The 23,024-nt window shown below is 40.1% G+C and overlaps 1 protein-coding gene across 1 annotated transcript in view; it reads left to right on the top strand.

The window, feature by feature from the left end:
• PRPF3 (pre-mRNA processing factor 3) overlaps positions 1 to 23,024 on the top strand; it is a 1,139,821-nt gene that overhangs the window by 1,091,943 nt on the left and 24,854 nt on the right. The window contains exon 17 of the mRNA XM_044079913.1: positions 7,113 to 7,174. Within this exon, the coding sequence (XP_043935848.1) occupies positions 7,113 to 7,174 (62 nt within the window). The remainder of the gene's footprint in view (positions 1 to 7,112; positions 7,175 to 23,024) is intronic.

Below are 23,024 nucleotides of genomic sequence, written 5' to 3'. Positions count from 1 at the left end.
ACAAGTAGATCTCTCTGCCTCCCCCATGAACAGACGACTTTCTCAGTTTTGTGCCAGAGACCCACACCCTTTAGTCTGGAAAGTGGATGCACTCAGTTTTTCATTCCAAAAATCTTACTAAAGATTCAGCAGAACAGACCAAAATCTTGATGGTGACCCCCTTTTGGTGAAGAGAGCATTGGTTCCCCTTACTCTTGCATTTAGCCAAGGGGATTAACCATAGGTTACCCCACAGAGTGGACCTACTCTCACTATACAAGGAAGCCTCATTCCCCCTCACCTGTCAACTCTGGAAATGACACTGTGGGTGATAGAGCCTTGATTCATTTCAGACACCTTTTTTTCAGAGGATGTACTCAGGGTACTGCAGGAGGCCAGTAAACCCAATACTAGAAATTATTTGTCCAAATGGAAAAAATGAACAATCCTGCTACTGGCAATCACTTGGCAGAAGAGTTTAACTACAAGCCCTTCTGGCTTCCCCTCCTTTCTTAGTGTCCCATAAGGGGAGGGTTTCTTTCTGCATCAGTCCCTCCATTGTGCCTAAGGTGGTAAATGAGTTATCACTGAACCAAGCTTTCCACCTTCTTCCTTTTTCACTTCACCCCAAAACTCTGCAGAAAGAATTCTGCACACTCAAGTTGTACACAGACAGCTTAGGTTTTTACTTCGACAAAACCAAGAGCATCAAGAAATCTGACCCATCTGTTTGTGTCCTCTCACCCTAGAGACCTAGGGCTTCCTGTCTCTAAACAAACCATTTCAAACTGGATTTCTAAATCTGTCTCCTTTTGTTATGAATACCCTGGAAAGAGCCTGTCTTCCTTAGAGTACACTCTACCAGAGCTGTTGCCTCATCTGTCACCTTATTCAAAGGGTTGGACACCAGTTCCACTGGAGGCAGCTACTTGGTCTTCAGTCCATACCTTCACCAAGCATTATAAACTGAACATCTCCAAACTCAGGGTAAGTTTCACTGGGGCCATTCTTCATGGCTTCCTGGAAAGCTCCTTTGCCCCTACCTCCTCTCTGTCCTTCTCATGAGCTTTTGCATTCTTACTCGTGTAGAGAAAAATGCAGCAGCAGAATAGAAGGGCATAGATATTAGTTGTGTAAAATCTTACCATAATGTTAGATGTCTTTCTCTTTTCGGTTGCTGTATTCTGTTCCACCATCCATCCCCCTGCCTTTGTTCTTCCTTGGATGTACCTAGCAATACAGTCCCATCTTGCAAGTATTCTCCGTGGGGCACTCAGTTCTGAGGATGATGCATACATACACCACTGTTATGGCCTATGTCTAATAGCAGCATACGTGCAACGTACCACGCACCCTAGGCACTAAAGACTTTCGTATACTGGCTCAGTATATTGTATATTATATAGTATATTGTATCAGGTTGCTTGGCAGGCAAACTCCCCCTGTAAAGAATACCACAGCAGAGAAGGACATCTAACATTATGGTAAGATTTTGCACAACTAATCATTATTAAAGACTAAATTATATGAACTTGTACAGTCTCTCATATAGATATTTAAGATGAGACCTTATTCAGGTATATAGGGTATTTAGAGGCTACCTCTGGGAATGTTTAAGGTTATTAAAAGTAGTATGGAATCATTAGACAATCTGTGTAGAAGATTCTGTAGGAATGAGAAATGTAGTAACTGGTTCTCTGAGAGAGTAGCTGATAAACAGTCTGGATGCATATTATAAGAACAACTGTTTGGTATATTGGCAGGCTAGAAGCGCATTATTTTTTGTGATTGAAATATTTGTACGTATGTATGCATCTCAAAGTCAGTCTTCTGTCAGGGTGTTACCAGCAAGTGAAGATATGGTGATTTTCTAATCTTAGCCAGGTAAACTGTTATAGACTACTATTTTTTTTTTTAAACAAAAAAAAATCTTTATTAAATTATTATGTATGACATAGGCACTCCTACATCTGTATAAATGAAAAACAAACCACATTAACACAATTTTAGTTGCAAACATTATGCATCACAGACCCCACTGAGACAACTGTAGTTGTGAACATTATACATTACTTATTATATATCCAGTTATTGTCAGTTAAGTATTACATAGCTCAGCTATTATAGACTGTTAATCCTGGTTCACAGACATCCTCTCCTGTGGGTAATGTCACTAAAGAAATTCCTGAGGAAAATCTGTTAGAGGATTCTGAACTAGATTGGGTGCCTTCTCCTGTAGATTTCCAAGGCCATAACTCTGATTCAGAGGAAACTTGGTCATCTTCACCTCCTTTTGTGGAATTTTCTTTCTCTCTGTAGGAACAGATGGATGTTCCGTCTGAGTTGGGGAGGTATTATATGATGTCATTACCTTCACTGCTACAGTATTCTTAAATAAAAAAAAAAGTAATCTCTGTGGTATCCCCGAAGTCAAAAAACAGCCCACTAAACAAGTATAGTGGGTCCAAAAACAAAACAGTGTAAGAAACTTCTCTGTGTGGAAGAGTTTCAGTCCATATATCTCTAGTTAATCACTGTATATTAATCAGATCAGACAATAGTAATAGAAGTAGCAAACTTAAACTCGTCTTGAGTCAGAAAAAAAAAATATTTTTTTATTTATTTATTTTACATTTGTTGACCGGGCTATTCTATCTGGATATATGTCCATTTTCAGTAGAGGCCCGGGGAGATAAGCTCCAACTAAGAATGATTAATATATTAATATAGTAAATGTTTAACATGCCATATAGAGTACATGTACAGAAGTTGTTTTACAGATAATTACATAACATTTCAACTGTTGAATACACTAAATTATTACAGAACATTAGATAAGTTTGTCAGAAACTCTATTCCCAAGGAAATATAATTGTGTTTGTCTTTATGCTCATTTAGGATAGAATAGGAGCTGATATGTATGATATATATATATACATTATATATATATATATATATATATATATATATATATATATATCTATATACACACACACACACACACACACACACACACACACACACACACACACACACACACACACACACACACAGAATTACTAAGAATTCGAAAGTAATCCAAGCAAGGCAGGCAGTCTGTTTCCAGTCGAAAATCCTTACTTAAGTACACAGACAAGCAATAAAACAAAAATAGAGTAATAGGTTCCTCTCAAGCTTTCTAAATATATATAAATATATATATATAAATATATATATATATATATATATATATATATATATATATATATATATACTTTTTATCAGGCAAGGGAGTGATTTATTGTGCTGTAAAACAAACTGTTACTGGTACACGTTATTCACATCCCTTCCCCCATCAGTGTGACATTTCAGCTGGTCCTGCCTTATTTAGTAGCTGTCATAATAATGTAACCCTTATGTACTTTAAAATTTATAATGATGTGGCACCTCTTATTTAACCAGATTATTAAGTAGCTTATTAAGCTGTGATTTTATCCAAGACAATATGCTACATGGCTGGAAATACATCAGCCTTAGTCCATTTGGCAATCAAAAAATATATATACATATACACTTTGCATGTAAAAAAATCATTTGTAAAAATTATATTCTATTTTCATAACCTGTTGTTAACAAATATCGCTTTCGTCCTTCTAGACTTCTTCAGGTCTGTGTACAAAAACCCTAAAAACTATCTATAAAAATATTATTGTATAATTAGTATTGTTATTATGCATCATTTTGAATAAAGTGGGGAAAAAAAGAGAACCAGAAAAAGAAAAAATAAGAAGAAAATGTATGATGGAAACAAAATATACACTTAAATTACAATGGATTTAAAATTGTGAAATATGAAAAAACAACCCAACTGCAACCAGGTGTCTTTGCCAAATATCCAAGGAACAGATATGCAAAAAATCACTAAGCAAAGACCAGGCTCCAACTTCTATGAAAGACAGACTGCTTTATTATTAAAGCAGTCTGTCTTTCAAAGAAGCTGGAGCCTGGTCTTTGCTTAGTAATTTTTTGCATGATTTAAAATTGTATTTAAAACCAATTGGTAGAATAAAATAAAAATAACCTGGTTGGATAAGTGTGCACACCCTTAAACTAATACTTTGTTGAAGCACCTTTTGATTTAATTACAACATTCAGTCTTCTTAGGTACACACCTGCCATCAGTTAGAGACTCTGATTAACCCCAAATAAAGTTCAGCTGTCCTTGTAGGATTTTCCTGATATTTACTCAGTTGCCTGCTACAGCAAAAGCCACGGTTTGCAGAGAGCTTACAAAGAATCAAAGGGATCTCATTGTTGAAAAGCATCAGTCAGGAGAAGGGTACAAAAAAATTTCCACAGCATTTGGGTATACCATGGAACACAGTGAAGACAGTCATCAAAAAGTGGAGAAAATATGGGCAACAGTGACGTTGCGAAGAACTGGACGTCCCTCCAAAATTGATAAAAAGACAAGACAAAAACTGATCAGGGAGTCTGCCAAAAGACCTACAGCAACACTGAAGGAGCTGCAGGAATTTCTGGCGAGTACTGGTTGTATACTACATGTGACAACATTCTCCCGTATTCACAATTGTCTGGACTATGGGGTAGAGTTGCAAGACGGAAGCCTTTTCTTACACAGAAAAACATCCAGGTCCGGCTAAAATTTGCAAAACAATACATCAAGTCTTCCAAAAGCATGTGGGAAAATGTGTTATAGTCTGATGAGACCATGGTTGAACTTTTTGGCCACAATTCTAAAAGGTACGTTTGGCGCAAAAACAACACTTTGCATCACCAAAATAACACCATCCCGATGGTGACAGTATCTGTTTTTCTGGTTGCTTTTCTTCAGCTGTAACTGGGGCTTTAGTCAAGGTGGAGGGAATTATGAACAGTTCCAAATACCAAACACTTTTGGCCCAAAACCTTCACGTGTCTGCTAGAAAGCTGAAGATGAATTTCACCTTTCAACGTGACAATGACCCCAAGCATACATCCAAATCAACAAAAGAATGGTTTCACCAGAAGAAAATTAAAGTTTTGGAATGGCCCAGCCAGAGCCCAGACCTAAATCCAATAGAAAATCTGTGGGGTGACCTGAAGTGGGCTGTGCACAAAAGATGCCCTCACAATCTGACAGATTTGGAGCACTTTTGCAAAAAAAAAAACTGGCATTTTAACAGGGCAGTGTACACTTTTTATATCCACTGTAAATGGCAAACACTTCAGCACAAACTATTTGTATACTGTTAGTATTTAAGTTCTCAGTATTAAACAGAGTTTTATAAGTTACAGTAAGCACAGTAACTAATATGTTTGTAATATTTTGTAAACAACTTACAATATCTCCGCAAGCACTCAAGTTACACACATACTCTCTGCAGCATTTTATGCATCTAGTTGAGAACTTTCATATGAGGCTAAGAAGTTCTGCCTGTCTTGGTTGTTGAGATATTTAGTAAAATGTGAAAATTATTTCTATATAAATTAATGTCATAAAAGTATCTCTTTACCTGCACTAGACAGATGTCAAATATCAATGCAGTTACATTTGCCATTGTGTAAGCTTTAAGATAAAATATTTTAAAATCTTGTATATACAGTAGCATGGTTTTGGAATTATTGATGCAAATATGAACAAGCAGTATTTGACGTCTAGAGGTGTTGGTAGGAGTTAACTGCAGATGCACCTGGAGATGTCACTCTGATGTAATGAGTTAACTACCAGGCGCACGTGGGCATATATTCTGTTTTCTGCAGACAGTTTGTGGAAGTATTCTGACTCACTTCCTTCAGAGGATAGCTCCTTTCTGAATTCTATAGTTTATCTTTCACAAGTATCTTAACATGCTTTGAAAAATGTGTATGATTGTGCAGATACTGTGGTCTAGGGTCACTGCTTCAGTTTTGAGCAAGTATGCTTGGGTATGTAATCAAAGGTTTGCTGATGAAGTAAAGTCTGACATTTTAAACTCCATTTTGGATATAGGAGTTAGTTTGGCCTTTTGCTACTCAGGTTCTCAAACAATTTGATTAAAGTAAGTCAATTCATGGACTGTTAAGATTTTTAAAGCCCCTCTTTACAGATCTCCCAAATCCTTTTTTTTTTTAAAGGCAAACAAGCAAACACTGCCACCTCAAGGCAAACTAGAATAAAAAAAGAGATTTGGGGGGGGGGGGGCAACAAGAAACAAGCATATTTTTTTCAAACAATGAATACTGTAATGATTCAAAATGACTGTGCTAGCATTCTATCCCCCATCCTCACCCCTCTGTGTTGGAAGTATTCTAGCTTGCCAGTTCATACACAAATAACAGATTTGCATGCTGGACATTTTTAGAAAGCTTTGTCTGGTAGGCCTCATTTTGGGGGGTGCATTGCTTTTAATGGTATGACTTTCACAGAACTGTCTACGCTCTGATCCTTAAGGGAGCTGTAAGCTGTGGAAGTGCCATTTTCCATCATTCCAGTTTGAAATAATCATCTGTCTTACTGCAGGATCCCTCCGTTCCACTTCTTTTACTTTTCTTATAAAATGTGAAGGCTCAGATGACTCTAGAAGCTTGCCCATTGAGATGAAAATCGTCAGTACTAATACATGATGAGTGTGAGACTGTAGTTCATTGCCGGATATTACTTCTCTTGTGAAGATTTGCATTGATGGTGCAATAGGTGTCTTATTCAAAGAAAGAACTTATAGACGGTGTTTTAAAGTTAGTCACCTGTTTATTCTGTGCCGAGAGTAAAGTTTTGGTTATATTAGCATTGCACAGATGAAACTTGCATTATCTTCTGACCAGAACTGTAGTGACAGGTATTCAGTGCATTCATTTGAACCCTGTTTCCTTTTAACTCATTTTATTGGTGTTTGAACATGGTTCCCTTAACTTTTGGTTTTCAGGAGTGGTTTAAAAGCTACTCTTAATTTTATTAATAAGGGCAGTAGTAGGTCTCTGACATTAGTTATTTGTGATGGAATTTGAGCCACCGTCTGCAACACTGAGTTCATACAAAAATGCATTGTCATGTTTTGAAACGTGTTGAACCATTTTAAGACTGTGAAAGGTCTGTTGTAATTTTGTATTTTTGTTTATTTTGTGCATATACACAATAAGTGTTATTTTTTTCTTCACTTTTTCTTTCTTAACAGATGAAGATGGTTCTGATGAAGAATGTGTGAAGAAAACAAACAAATGTGTTCTGGTTTGGGAGGTGATTGTTTACTGAATTTTTCTTATATATTTTATGTTATCAGCATTGTAACAAACAAGAAAATAAGGCATATTATGAATAAACAATGGAATTTCATGAAAAATTCATGGTATGATATGGCTGGATGTGTCTTAGTTGAAAATCACTGTCCTCTTAAAAATTTTTAAGTATCTGCATTAAGTGGGAGAAGTGAAGAATTGCATTGTCAACAAAAAGAATTCCATTTGCCTTACTCTGCATGAGACTTCTCCACGTGCATTTATGTGAAGTATTTACAGTGCTGAATATAATATACTTATTCCTAATCCTGTCCATCTTCGTCACACCCAGTGCAAATATTAACATCTTCAACTCTGCCACGTCAAGCTCTGACTCCTGCCTTTTTGTCAATACCACTGTCTCCAACCCATATAACATAGCTGGTCTCACTACCCTCTTGTAGACCTTCCCTTTCACTCTTACTAGTACTAGTCTGTCACAATTCACTCCTGACATTCTTCTCCACCCACTCCATCCTGCCTGTACTCTCTTCTTCACCTCTCTTCCACACTCACCATTACTTTGAACTGTTGATCCGAAGTACTTCAACTCATCCACCTTCGCCACCTCTACTCCCTGCATCCTCACCATTCTTCTATCCTCCCTCTCATTCACACACATATATTTTGTCTTAGTCCTGCTGACCTTCATTCCTCTTCTCTCTAGAGCATATCTCCACCTCTCCAGGGTCTCCTGCACTTGTTCCCTACTTTCACTACAGATCACAATGTCATCTGCAAACATCATAGGCCATGGGGACTCCTGTCTGATCTCGTCTGTCATCCTGTCCATCACCATTGCAAATAAGAAAGGGCTCAGAGCTGATCTTTGATGTAATCCCACCTCCACCTTAAACGCATCCGTCACTCCCACCGCAGAACTCACTGCTGTCACATTACCCTCGTACATATCCTGTACCACTCTTCCATACTTCTTTGACACTCACGACTTCCTCATTCAATACCACAACTAAAATACTATAGGTTTAGAATGAATACTATAGGTTTAGAATGTTATGGTGCCATAACATTCTAAACCTATAGTATTTTATAAAGAAAAAAATCAAGCAAGCAGGTTAAAAAATATCACTGTCAGAAGCTAATCGATCCTTTACTTGAAGCACTAATTACAGCTGCTCAGTTGTGCAGAGCAACATTGATCTTGCCTCATATTGTTTGCCTTGTCGCATCGCAAAAATGTTTGACTCTCCAATAAACCAGTAGGTATTATAGTAGTCCGTAATATCAGACATGAGCTTTATATTTATTGTTCAGAAAATGTGTGTGGACGCAAAACTGTTTTTCTATTAATTTAAACATCCTTGATTTTTACTACTTATTTTTGGCATTTCCTTCATAAATCATGCTTCCTTATTGTTCAGGAAATGTATGTTGATTTACACTTGCTGTTCTGTTAAATTTTAATGTTTGCTATTCTGCCTGTTTTTGTCTGGTTGCTCATGAAATTTTTGGTTTTTCAGTAAATCACTGAAGATTACAATAGTTAGTAATGATAGTCATTAAAGTGTAATACTTAATGTTCAGAAAATGGGGCAGCCGCAGTGGTGCAGTGGTTAGCATTGCCGCCTCACAGCAAGAGGTTCTCTGGTTCGATTCTCTGCTGGGGTGCCTTCTGTGCGGAGTCTGTATGTCCTCCCTGTGGTCGCGTGGGTTTCCTCCGGGTGCTCCGGTTTCCTCCCACATCCCAAAGACATGCTAGATGTGGATTGGACACTCTAAATTGGCCCTAGGTGCGAGTGTGTGTGCGCCTTCTGTGGAAGGTTGGGCGCCGGGCTGGCAACTCGACACCGTAAAACTCCACTGCCAATCATGAGCGGACAGGTGATCCGCTGTGGTGACCCCTAACCGGGAAAAAGCCGAAAGAGGAAGATTTACAGTGCTGAATATTTGTTTTGCAGTACTGAGATGCAGATTGAGATGGCCTGTTGTAGTTATATAGTGCTTCAGGTGAAATGCCTCTTTGTATTAGAATACTACATTTAGACATTAAAATTATGTATGCGGTTTAGACTGACGTGTAAAAACAGCTTCTAGACCAACATTAAGAATCAATTGACATAAAGATTGGTACTAGATTTTTGGGGACACAAGATGATTTAGGGAGTTTGAATTAAAAAGGCTTCTCTTATGGCTGCTAAGGATACTTGGGAAGAAACTAAACAAGGTAATAACAGGAATACATTTCCTGGAGAAAGCAAATAAAGCCCATAACAATAAAACTAAATGCTGTGACTCACCTCAAGTAGTTGGAGTTCAAAGATCTTGTCTTTGTATCCATAACCATTGTACCTCATCAATTGTTTCTGGTGGAAAACCACCTGTGGGTTGGGGAGAGTAACTGCATTCCATTGAAGTACATGATTGGTTGAGCATGCTCCGTCCATTGCTCTCAATAGCAATCATTCCCACATTTCATCCAGTATAGCCCACAACCTTTACAGCCTGTCTCTCAACCATCTTTTCAGACTAATGTATATAAAAGTAACCCAAACCACAAAACTGGTCACAAAGAACAAATTTAAAACCAAGTGACATTGTATGTTCCAGTTATCCCTACCCAGTCTGCAACTCTATGGTAACGTTCACCCCAAATCAGGTACAACCACATCAGCCTCTCCCATAATGGCCCACATAACCATTAATGTAATACGTCACTCCCACAGCTCTGGTAAAACAAGTCTAAAATTTATAAACGTTAAACCTTAGAAGCATCTGTAACACAGTAACTGAAATGTATGCTTTCATATGTTTTTGACTCTATAAAACATTCCTAGTTTCTGATGTGTTTTCTTGTGCAATTTTGTGTATGCAGGTCAAATTTAAGATAATCATCCACTGTCTTCTGTAAAAATTTGCAATGAGAAATGACTTCAATGATATTGTCAAGAGGGAGAACTTTAAATTTTGTTTATTCATGGGAGAGGGATTTGGGAGAGTAGTATTTTGTTTTTTGGGGTTTTTTAGGGTTGAGCATGATTTGTGAGTTAAAGCTGTGTTTCAGTTCCTGTTTAAGGTTCCTGAGTAATGTTTTGGAGGTGTGCCCTGTTGTCAGATGTGCAAAGGAGAGTGGAGTCATTTGCATACTGTATTAGGGAGGTCTTTTCTGTGGATCTGTGGAGGGTGTTGGCGAGAATGTTAGAGGAGGGGACTGAGGCTAAAGCTTTGTGGTATACCAATGGTGACTGGGTGGTATGGAGAAAGGGTAAATTGCCGTTTTACTGACTGACTGCTATTGGTTAGGCAGCTTTTGAACCGTAGAAGGGTGGACTGAGAGAGACTTAATGAGGACATTTAAAGTAGAAGTTTGTAGTGACAAACTGTGTCGAAGGCTTTAGACAAATCTAGAAGTAAAGTGAAGGCTAGTTTGCTGTTACCTCTAGCTTTATTGATCATATCTATATAAATTAGAAGTGCAGTGTTAGTACAGTATTTTTATTTTTTATTTTACATTTGTTGACCGGGCTAGTCCAGCTGGTAGCCAGACTTGGAGTATTTTCAGGGAAGTGAAGGCTTTATGAGTTATAAGTAGTTGTTGGTAAAAATTGGTTGGTTAGTTCTAGCCAATTTAGTTGTTTCAGGTTATAACAGTGGGTGGTTCTAAAAGGGAGCATTATTAATGAATCTTGCTATACTGTATGTTACAACATGTGGATTTATTATTGATGTTTTTTTTTATAAATTTTAATTCTATAGAGTGTCCCAATTTTTTTATTCACACTTTGATGGTACTATTTATTTGTTCATCGTGATAGTAAAGAGAGGTGTAGGATATTTATTAGTAGGAGTAAAGAGGAGGCAATGCTGCAAAACCACTTTTCAACATTATGAAAAGTTGTCTGGGTGATGGACTGGAGAGAAGGGGTCCAAGGATAGATCCTTGTGGAACCCTACATTTACTGGAGTCTGAGAGCTTAAAGAGAGGTTGTTAAGTTTGTCAAGGAGTATATTATATTAACCATCAAAAAAAAAGCTTTGATAGATCTATAAATAGAGCTGATGAGAGAAGGTTACTGTTTCTATTTTTATTTATAGAGTAGTGGGGCAGTACTGTGATGGGGTCTAAAACCATGTTGACAGTCAGCCAGAAGGTTGTTTTGAAGAAGGTAATTCAGAAATTGTTTATGTATACACCTTTCCATTATTTTAGCTAATGGGGGACAGTAAGCAATAGGGACGATAGTTGGATGTGATTAGTAGAGGCTGGAGAGATATCAGGTGAGGATGGAGTAGGTGTTGGTAGAGAGTGTGCTAGTGTTAGAATGGCTGTAAAGTAGTAGTTATTAAGGCATTTGGGATTTAGTGTAAGGGGGTTTTGAAGGTGGAGATAAAATTCCTTTTTGTCTTAAGAGTGTCTTTTTTGGAATTTCTTCTTAACTTTTAGAGGAGATGGTCAGATGGGGACTTGGTAGCTTTCCATTTGGAATTGAGTTCGAGGTGTGATAAAGGTGACAGTCATGCCATGCCTGTAATTCTGTAGAAGTGGACAGGGACTAAGTAGGCTTTTCTAGTGTTGGGTATTGTTGCCATTGTTAGTAGGAAGGATGGAAGCCATGTTGTGTGGGGTATAGCAGATGTCCTATTCAATGTTGCAGTATTCTTTACATTTTGGAAGTCCTCCGCCCAAATGACCCACCAGCATACAACAGCTTTTAGCTACTGCAAGGTACGTGGGACATTGCATGTATGTGCTGACAACGTCGGCCATAAAAGCATGTCTGCACATACAATCCTCAGAATTTTTCTGCTGCCATTCAGAAAGCTTGACGAGTACATCGGTCTGCTACCTGAATTCATTGTTTGCTGCCAGCTTTCGGATAAGTGCCCCGTTGGGGATTTATTTCTTTGCTACTGCCTTTTGTATTTAGTTCATGTCATCAAGGAAAGGCAAGTGTAGGTGTGGAAGGCAAATTCCACATAAACAGCCACGATCTTTGTTTCTGCTTAGGCCCCAGTCATGACCACCATTCTTGTTCCATTTGTCAGGCCTTTGTCCCTAAAACTTTACAAAGCCAACTTTCGGCTTTAAATCTCTTATTTAGAGAATCAACGACTTAAATGTATGACTAAGGACATTATGGAGGGTTCCCAGGGGTTCTTCAGCCGAGCCAGTTTTGAAGAGGAAGGCTAGCAGCCGTAGGCCTGAATCCTCTTCGACTGTGCCTCTTTCCACCAACGTATCCCTTGAGGTTAGTGAAGACTTGGTGTTAAATTCAGAGGTTGGGTGAGGTTCCTCTGCGGGTACCTCGTTGGAAGCCATTAAGGAATCCGACCTAGGCATGTCCTCAGAGGCAGTGCAGATGTCCATTTCAGACATACAAGGGGGACAATGGCTCATTGTGCTTGAGGGCCCTCGGGGTGTACTCCAGTTAGGGAACACATTCCAGAGTCAGTCACAGACGTTAGGCCCACGTTGGGTTCTTCCACATCTCCTCATGCAGAAATGCATGTTAAGAAAAAACAGACTAGACACTCTCAAGCCCCTTACTTTCCTCAGTCTGACTGGGATACTTTCTCTCAGGGGCTGATTAAGGCTTTGGTGGCTTTTAAGCCTTCCTCTATTGTTTCCGTTCCTTCTTTTACATCTTCTCCTGTTCAGAGAGTTAGGGAACAGCTACTTTTTGATAATGATGATGACTTTTCTTCTGATGTGGATACCTTGGCATATTCTACACAAATTATCTCTTTAGAATATGCATCTCCAGAGGAAGAGTCCAACTGGGGGATTCCGCGATAAAAGAGATTTCTTTTGGAGAGACATTTAATAAAATTAGAGAATTTTTCAAATAAGACTGCTCACGGATTTCTGAAGAGCTAAAAAGGTATTATGATCTTCTACAAATAGAAGTTCCTTCCCCTTCAGCTGTGCCTCCAGTTTTGCCAGCTTTCTTGGATGCTTTAGTATCTTCTAAGGCCCCTGGCTCTCAGGCTCCTGCTCCAAAGAGAACAGGTTCTACAAGGTGCATGATGACTGCAAGTTCTTGTATAAGTGTCCTCCTGCAGATCCAGCAGTTATTTAAAATTCCAGAAAGGCTTGCTAAAAAAGTTTATACTTCTTCCACTTTTGCTTTCAGAGCTATGAATTACCAAACTCATGGGTATTCATTGGCCTTACTTTCTCAGGCCTCTCAAACTTTTGCTCAAATTCCAGATTCTGACATTAAAAATCAGGTTCTCTCTCTCTTAGCGGCATCTTCACTGGTGGCTAGACATTCAATTAAGCGCAGTTATGATGTGGTTGAGGCATCCTCCAGAGCAGCTGCATCTGGTTCTGTACTTAGAAGGCACTCTTGGTTGAAGCTTCAACCATTGCCAGATGACATTAAAGCAAAATTGTTAGATGTACCTCTAGATAAATCTGTTGTTTTGGTTCTGCAGCTGCAGATTTATTTAAGACCTTGCAAGAGAAGGGAAAGGAATTTCAACATTTGAACCGCCTTTTTGTTTCTTCTGTTCCAAAGTTCCACAGGAATTTTCCTACATAAACATTCTTTGTTAGAAGACCAACATATGCTTGTCTTTCTCAGCTTCTTCTTCTAGACCTAAAAAGACTGCTAGGAGACCTCCACAGTCTGACTACTACTTCTGCACCTTCCTCCCAGCAGTCCTTTCCAGCCAGGCCAAGTTCTCTCACTACCAGCCTCTTCAAAGTCTCACCCCTCTAGCACTTCGTCTATCTCTCTCTCTCTTCCAGCTTGGGCAAGGATCACTCAGGATTCCCGGGTTCTTTCTATCATCCAACAGGGATATTTCATGACTTGGAAAAAATTTCCTTCCTTTCATGGGAATTCCGCAGTCCCCCACAAAACAATTGAATTTCTTTCCATAGGTTCGAAGAGTTACTTTCACAAGGCACAATTCAACAGGTACCAATGAATCAGAGGCAGAGGGTTTTATTCAAGAATGTTTCTCGTCTCTAAAAAAAGATGGTCCCTGGAGACCAATTCTTGATCTTTCCCACTTAAACACTTTCCTAAAAGTGCCATCTTTCTGCATGCTGTCTTTACAGACCGTTTCCCCTGATTCCCCCTCAGTCTTACATGGCCTCTGTAGACATCAAAGATGCTGTCTTCACATCCCCATCCATCCTCTTTACAGGAAATTTTTACATTTGTGTGGATTCTTTGTACTTTCAGTTCTTTGCCTTGCCTTTTGGACTTTCAACTGCCCCAGGGGTATTCCCAGTGCTTGGCCCTGTGGTTGCTTTCCCTAAGGGTCAAGGGTATTCTGGTATATCCATACCCAGACAATCTTATTTTTCAGGCTTCTCTATCAGAACAGCTGACTCAAAATCTGCAGTTTGACATTCTTTTCCTACAAGGCTAGGGTTCACTATACATTTTCAAAACATCATCTTTGTCCCCTTCACAAGACCACATCTTTCTAGGGTGCAGGTTCAGAAAAGACCTTGATGCTTTTTCTTCCAACAGACAAAATTCAGTCCCTCACTTCCTTCTTCGAAAACCTACTGCCTCGCTCTTCCATTACAGCCAGGGAGTTTCTGAGACTTGTGGGTTTCATGGCATCCCCATTTCCCATGCTGCCTCGTGCAAAACTCCACATGAGGAAATTTCAGTGGTACCTAAAGTCAGTTTGTAAGTAGGATTCTCAGCCTTTGGAGTTTGTGATCCCTTTTCTCCCATGCGTAAAAACAGAGCTTCTTTGGTGGATTCAACAACTTGCTCTGAATCGTCTCTTTCAACCAGGTCCTCAAAGTGTTTACAGACACCACCACAGTTCTCTGGTATGTCAACAAGTGGAGGGGACAAAGTCTTACCTTCTTTGCAGGTTAGCTCTCATAGCATGGGATTTGACAGTTCAGTACAAGGTGACTCTTCAAGCGATTTACATCCCATCCGCCCAAAAAATTGTAGCAGGCACATTAAGCAGGTCCATGACTCAATCCCATGAATTGATGCTTCGCAGAAGATGTGTTTCTGGACTTAGTCCACTGTTGGGGTACTCCTCTTCTGGATCTGTTTGCTTCCCCTCTGAACAGACATCTTCCTTTATTTTGTGCCAGACTCCCACATCCTCTGGCTTGGAAGTTGGATGCCCAATCGTTCTCATGGAAGGGGATGTTTCTTTATGCATTTCCCCCTTTCCTGTCATTCAAAGTCTTGCTGAAGATTCATGAGAACAAACCAAAAATCTTGCTGGTGACTCTCTTATGGCCAAGACAGCATTGGTTTCCTCTTCTGCATTTAGTCAAGGGTAATCATCACAAGTTGCCTCACAGAGTGAACCTGCTCACAGAAGACAAGGGATCTCTTCTTCATCCACATTTGTCAGCCTTACAACTGACCCTTCTGAATGATGAACTTTTGATTCCTTTCAGGCACCTTTTTTTTTTTGAGGACATGCTTAGGGTTCTGCAGAAGGTCAGGAAACCCATTACTAGGAAGTCTTATTTTATCCAAATGGAAGAGCTTTTCAGTCTGGTGTCTTTCAAGAAATCTGGATCCACTTTCAGTGGATATTCCAGTGGTTCTTCCTTTTTTGTATGAATTACTTAAGTGGTTTGGCTTACTCATCAGTGAAAGTTCACTTGTCAGCTGTTTCTGCATATCTGCCATTATCTCCACCTTTAGCTTCCAGATTGGAGGTAATTTTTTTTCTTGAAGGCATCCTTTATATTAAATCTCCCAGGAAACCAGTTCCACCTCCTTGGGATTTGAATTATGTTTTAGAGAAGTTTACTGTGGTCCCTTTTGAACCTGCACCTTCAGCTTCTTTAAAGTTTTGTGCTTGGAAAGCAGTTCTTCTGTTAGCCTTAGCCTCTTCTAGGAGAGTTTCTGAGATTCAAACTTTCATGGCTTTCCCATCTTTCCTGGTTTTCCACGAGGATAGGGTACCTCTGCATACTAATCCTTCTTTTATGCTCAGGGTGGTGAATGAATTGTCTCTTAATCGTTTAAATTGCTCACACTCTTCCCTTCTCCTCAATCCTCCAGTTAAAAGATCTTGCCCACTTTAGATGTGCATAGACAACTCAGATTTTATTTAGATAAGACTAAGGCAATCAAAGTCTGATCAGCTATTTGTTTTATTTCCATCCCAGGGCTCTGGGTTTGCCTGTCTCTAAACAGATTTCTTCTTGGATTTCTAAGGCAATCTTTGTTTTGTTATGATTTCCATGATAGGACACTTTCTGCTCATGTTAGTGCTCACTCAGCTAAGGTCTGTGGCTGCCTCAGGTGCATTCTTTAAAGATCTGGATATTAACTCTATTCTAGAGGCTGCTACCTGGTGTTCTGTACACACTTCTAACCAAACATTACAAGTTGGACACCATTTCTAGATCTAGAGCAGGGTTTGCTAGAGCCATTCTCCATGGCTTTGTTGAAAGCTTTTCTGTTTAAAGTTCCTCTGCTCCTTCCTCCTTCCAGGGTTCCTACTAAGGTTTGGCATTCTCCCACATGTAAAGAATACTGCAACAATGAATAGAAGGACATAGAATAGTTGTGTAAAATCTTACCAAAATCATAGATGTCCTTCTGTTATATGTTGCAGTATTCCTTCCCTCCCTCCCTCCCCTATATATCTTGTTTCTTTCCTTGGATGGCATTTTACTGCTCCTTAGGTCTGGTGTTCTGGGGCATTACAATTCTGAGGTTTGTACGTGCAGACATCCTTTTATGGCTTACGTCAGCACATACGTGCGACGTCTCACGTATTTTGCAGTAGCTAAAAGCTGCTGTATGCTTGCTGGATGTCTGGTTGTTTGGGTGGAGAACTTCCCACATGTAAAGAATACTGCAACGTAGAATTGGAGGACATCTATGGTTATGGTAAGATTTTACACAACTATTCTTTCTTCTTGCAGGAGATAGTTTAGCAGTTATTTCTAAATACATTTTTCAAATATTTTGGAGAGGGATAATAAGATTGCTATAGGTCTAAAGTTAGTAATGTCTGAAGAATTTCCTCTGCAGAGAGATAATGTGCAGCTTTTTCCAGTGAGAACTAACATGGCTATCTAAAAACATTGGGCAGCTAATGGTGCTTAGAGACCAGGCCTGGAAAACATGGCACAATAACAAATCCCAGGAAAAAAACTTCTACACTACAGACAGACGAGAAATAAAACCAAAGAATCTAAGGCTCAACAAAAAACTTCCTAGTTTAACTTATAGCATACACACCAAAATAATCCTAAAAATTTCTAGTCATCAGTCCAAAATGTACTAAATCCAGGCCAAAGTCAGCAGTTCACTCCCTCCCCAGAAGACTCTTCATCAACAGTCTGTAATGATTTTAACAAATATTTCCTTCATGCTATAGCCTCACTTAGCAAAACAAAAACCATCAACAAAACACCACAAAGTTGATTTCTCACTCAAAACCTGTTCCCTACCTTCACCATAAGAAAATGTCTTTAAAACTAAAAACTGCAAGCTCTGGTGCAGACAACCTTCCTCCTGAATTTCTAAAATTTGCTGCCGAAGCTCTGTCATATCCAATGTCTATTACTAATAAACAGATCCATTTTAGAGACTCATGTCCCCGCCATTTGGAAGAAGGCATACATACTTCCTCTTGAAAAAGGAAGACCCTCTGTTGACTGCTCCAGTTTCAGACCAGTTGCCATCCTGGCTGTCACCATTATCCAAAATATTAGAAAAGTGTATCCATTCCCAATTACTTCAGTAGCTTACCATAAACAATCTTCTCTCCCCACACAACATGGTTTTCGTCCCAACCATAGCACTACTACTGCCCCACTTCAGTTTGAGAAATACTGTAAATCTTAGTAGAGCTCTTGTTCCTAGACTAGACGTGTGCAAAGCATTTGACACCATCTTTCACCATAAACTATGACTAAAACTCTCCTCTCTCTCCCCCAACCTCTCGTGGTTTAACAACTGCCTAACAGATTCCAAGGAGTCAAATGGCAGCAAGAACACTTACTTCTACCCATGACTGTTGGAGTGCCACAAGGTTCCATACTTGGACCCCTCCTGTTTAACTTATTTGTAAAGCATTCTTGTTTCCAAGCATGCCAACTCTTGTACAATATGCAGATGGCTTTACAATCTCTCCTTTTTGTTGATGTCTAGCACGAGAGAAAAAAAACCTTTGCATCTTGGATTTGCATAATCAGTTGGAGTTCTACTTGTGAGTACTTGAGTTTAGGTGGGTGGAGCATTTGTTCATATCCTTTAATTCTAGAAGGGAAGGGTTAGCATTTATTAGGTAAACCTTTTCTATTTGTACTGCCAACTGTATTGTTTTTGCCAGATGGCCATGAGCTTAGCTTCCAGTGGAAAATGCTGCTGCCAGAGTCCACTGTACTAGAGGCATATGTGGTTACTTCAGAAATGTTTCCATTGCAGACATTTTGCCTCAGCCACTTAGTTACACCTTCACAAAGTGTTACCTTTTGAACTGTAACTTCAAAAGTTAGGCATCCTTTACTTCCTCTGTGCTTCAGGATTAGGTCTTCTTAGCTTTCTCTCTTTCTGCTATGTGGCTACTTCTGTCCTTGTTTTTATTACTTTGGCTTCTACCCGTTTCTGAACCTACCAAGAAATGGTCCCTGCAGTTCTGAACAAATCAGTTGATTTGCAAGGGAACCCACCTTGACTGGTTAAAGATAACCTTATGCCATCCCCTTTCATAAGGAGTTCCATCCATCCAGCAGCTCCTTTTTTAAGTTCCATGTAAGGGTAGGAATTATGTATGTATTTATTTATTTAATATTTGTTTACTGGGGAAATCCAACTGGGCAACTTTGCCCATTTTCAGCAGAGGCCCGGGGAGAAAAGCTCCACATAATAACAGTCAGAATTTTAAACAATAGTGAAACAGTCAGAGAAATGATAGCAATAGATCACATAATAACATTATCACAGTTCAGATTAGTAGTAAAGCTAACAGGATCAACTTAGTAACACATTTTGACAGCTACACTTAGTATCAAGACAACATTGTGTAGTAGTGTCTCAGAGATACAACAGCTTAATATACAGTAGAGTAGTGTCTCAGATGTACCTTTTTGGTGCTGTAAATTGTTATGCTTAATGTTATCACATGGGATCAGTAAGCAAATAGAGATGTATTGAAAGTGGAGAGTAGGGATAGAGAAGTGAGGATGGGAGTAAGTAAGGTATTCAGTAAGCATAGAGATGTAGTGAAAGTGGAGAATAGGGAGAGAGAGAGTGAGGAGGGGAGAAATGGATTTCTTTTTTAATCCGCGGTGGTGGTGCTGCGGTAGCATTGTCGCCTCACAGTAAGACGCTGTCCAGTTCAATTCTCAGCTAGAGCGTCTTCTGCGTGGAGACGTGCGTGAATGGGCGTACCTTCGTTGAAGGTTGTGCGTCAGGGCTGGTAACTCGGCATGTAAAAATCAACTACCAATCATTAGTGGACCGGAGTTCCGCTGTGGCGACCCCTAACCAGGAAAAGCCGAAAGACAGAAATAAGTAAAATGTCACATTTAATGTTTTTCTTGACTTGCAGGAACCATGCTTCCTCATTTGTGGTTAAGGTGAATTAACTGGCTGTGGAGTTTGGAATCCCTGTGCTAGTCCAACACAGCACAGTGTTTGCTAACAAGGGTGTCTAGCCAGGCATACTCTTTGTACTCTGCTTATATAATTTTTCTGACCATCACATCGGTATGCCTTTTTTTCAGGTCACATTATGTCTGCAGCTGTCTAAGGGAATGCCTCCAGATACAATATTGCTAATCTAAAAACAATATCTTTGATAGTTTAAGGGGAAATAGCTGATAATTTCACTTAAATTTTTCAAGTGCTTGGGGGCAGCATTTTGAGAGATGTGCCCATTTAAAGTGATAAGTGCTCGGGGGGGGGGGGGGCAGTAAGAGTCTGAGAGTACAAAATGGAATTTATTTTCTACACCCGTTTACTAAGATAAGGTGTGTGTGCTTCAAGAATAAATGCTGAAATTAAATGGAAGAGTGGATGATCCCAGTCATAAACCTTTCAAGGTGCTATCCTGTAATAAGTTTGTGAGATGCAGTAAGATTCCATCTGCAACTTTCAGAGGTACAGCTCTGTTAAGTGAATTATTCCCTCCTTAAAGCAGTGTGGTCTTCGCTGCTCTCCAGTAGGTGGCAGTACTGCTAGGCAGTGAAATCTGCTGCTGCTGTGCAAATTTGAAATTGAAGGATTTCCGTCTTAAAGGAGATGAACCCATTAATTATAATCATCTGAGAATATATTCCAAGATGGCGGTTGTCTAGTTTGCACCCTCTCCATAGAGCTCCCTTCCTTAACTACATTCTCAGCTGAATTATCATGCTTTAAATACCAACTCTCACGACTTATGTAAAGGAATCAACTATTTTATCCTTATTCATCGGAATCGGAGGACTACTTAACTAATCCAGACAAAAGAACAGTCAATATATCGCATTTTCGCTTCAGTGATCTTAGCCACGTGCATCCAAGGGGCCTTGGACTAACTACTACACACTAATAACTATCGTATCTAGACCATGGCTGATAACTCGGACACTATGGAGACACAATCTACCAAAGCTAAACTTTCCACAATCTTCTCTCCAGAAAAAGATGTGGTTTCCAAAAGACAAAAAAAATCACTAAACGACCAGCAGATCTCAACAAATCAAGCGCTAAAAATAAAACTAAAGCCAACTTCCACTTAGATGAGCTTAAATCAGCGCTTAAACCTATACATCTTGCCATACAAGAATTTTCCGATCAACTAACCAATTTTGGCAAAACTATCAACCGAATTGTGGAAAGAATGGACACTCTTGAACACAAGAATCAGGCTAATGAAGTCTTGATCCAATCCTTGTCTGAAGAACTACGTGCTAAATATGCAATGCTTTCGGATCTACAATCTAAAGTAAAGGACCTGGAAGCTAGAAGTCGCCGCAATAACATACTAATCAGAGGTCTTCCAGAGACCTATGATAGCCACAATTTATTGTCGACCACCAGGCAAATCTTCGAAGCTTTACTAGGCTCGGAAAGTTGTTCTACTGGCTTAGTTGTAGAGAGAGCACACAGGGCCATGCATAAACGTCAAGACTCTTCGACCTCATGTCAGATCTACACTAAGCTACTTAACTTCCAGGACACACACAAAATTTTAATGGCTGCAAAAAAACAAAAATATTTTATCTGGAACAAACACACTCACTTTCTTGCAGGACTTGCCTCTCCCAATTAAATTAAACAGGCAAAATTTGGCTCCGTTTTGTGCAGACCTGATTAAGAAAAATGTCAAGATGTCCTTCAGGAATGCAACTGCAGTCATAACATATGGGTTGTCCTGCCTCAGGCAGCCCTCGGTCGGCCGGATTCCAAAGTCTGGGTCCGACGTCGGCTGATGTCGCATTTCTCTCCGACGTCAGAGCGGCTGGAGTACATAAGCATCAGCAGACGCCATTTTCTTCAGTCTTACTTGCCGCGCGGTGTCCGAAGCAGAAGCAGTTCGCAAGTGCCGGTCGGTCAGCTCCTGTATTCTTCGAATCCGAAGTCATCAAAAAAGCTAAGTACCCCGTTGGGGACCTTTCTTGCCTCAGCCGATGTCAGAAATTACTGAAAAAGTTAACAATTGTCTGTCTTGTGGTAAACAAATACCTCATAAGGATTTCCACTCTTACTGTCTTCCTTGCCTTGGCCCAGACCACGACGTCTCAGCCTGTGTCGCCTGTACTCGCTTCAATAAGCGCACTCTTAGGCGTCGGGCGGAGTTCGCTGAAGACTTTTTCGGCGATAAATTTGCTTATACAATGCCGTCGGAACTTCTGACATCGCAGACTCCTAAGAAATGAAAAGACCGGGACCGACATCCTCGGCCCACGTCTTCCACCGACTCCACGCCAAAACCTACCGCAAGTGCTCCAGTTCCCCCAGAGACTGTTATTTCACCGCTCCGAACCGAAGACACCGCTTTACCAACACCTCCGATACCAGAGGCCACACCGACGCCAATTATAGATTTTCCTCCGGATACTGAAACCGAGGAAATGCCCGAGACCATTGCTGTAGATAAGGTCACTCCTGCACGTGGAGCGGCTAGGCCTCCTATGGCCATGTCTGTTAAGGCCTACACACGTGCTAAGACAGCCAGCAAGACCAAGCACCTTACTGCTAAGGCCTTACCTCAGCCTACTCCTGAAACACAAATCATGACTATGGCCGCAGACTTAATTTCCATGATTAGAGGTTCACAGGCCCATCCTGAGAGAGGATCCCAGCCTCCTCCTGATAGAGGCCCAGGGTTGAACCCTCTGACCCTATCCCTTCAGATGAAGATTCTGAGGACTCTGTTCACTCCGATGGCCAGGAAGAGCCCTTCCAGACCTATGAGGACTCTGATGCAGAGGATTCCATCCCCTCGGCCTCCCCTCCTGAGGATATTTCTTTTGGGGAAGTTCTGCATACCATGAGGGAACATTTTAAGTGGCAAGGCCAGGAATATTCTGATTCCAGAAAGCGCCTTCGAACCTTCCTTAAAAAGCCCCAACACAGGCCCCTGGCTATACCTCCTGTGCTTGATGTTTTTATGACCTATTCTCTGACTCCAGTGTTACCCCGGATACTCTTCCTCCTGCCCCAGCCAAGCCAGACAGATATTATAGGGTCCCAGAAACACATTCTCATTTCTTTAGGGCCCATGCTGTTGATTTAGTAACTATTTCTCAGGGACCTAAAGGGGTTTCAGCATCCACCTCCAAAAATCCCTTGCCTTCCAACAGGGAAGCTAGGTCATTAGAGAGATGGGGGAAAAAGGTCTACACCTCCACTACTTTATCTATGAGAGCTCTGAATTGCCTCTTTCATATGTTT

This window comes from Protopterus annectens, chromosome 8.part0 (assembly GCF_019279795.1).
Source record: "Protopterus annectens isolate FY-2018-M chromosome 8.part0, PAN1.0, whole genome shotgun sequence".
NCBI lineage: Eukaryota > Metazoa > Chordata > Ceratodontiformes > Protopteridae > Protopterus > Protopterus annectens.
Note: the sequence above shows the minus strand (reverse complement) of the source record. Positions and strands in the feature narration are given on the sequence as shown.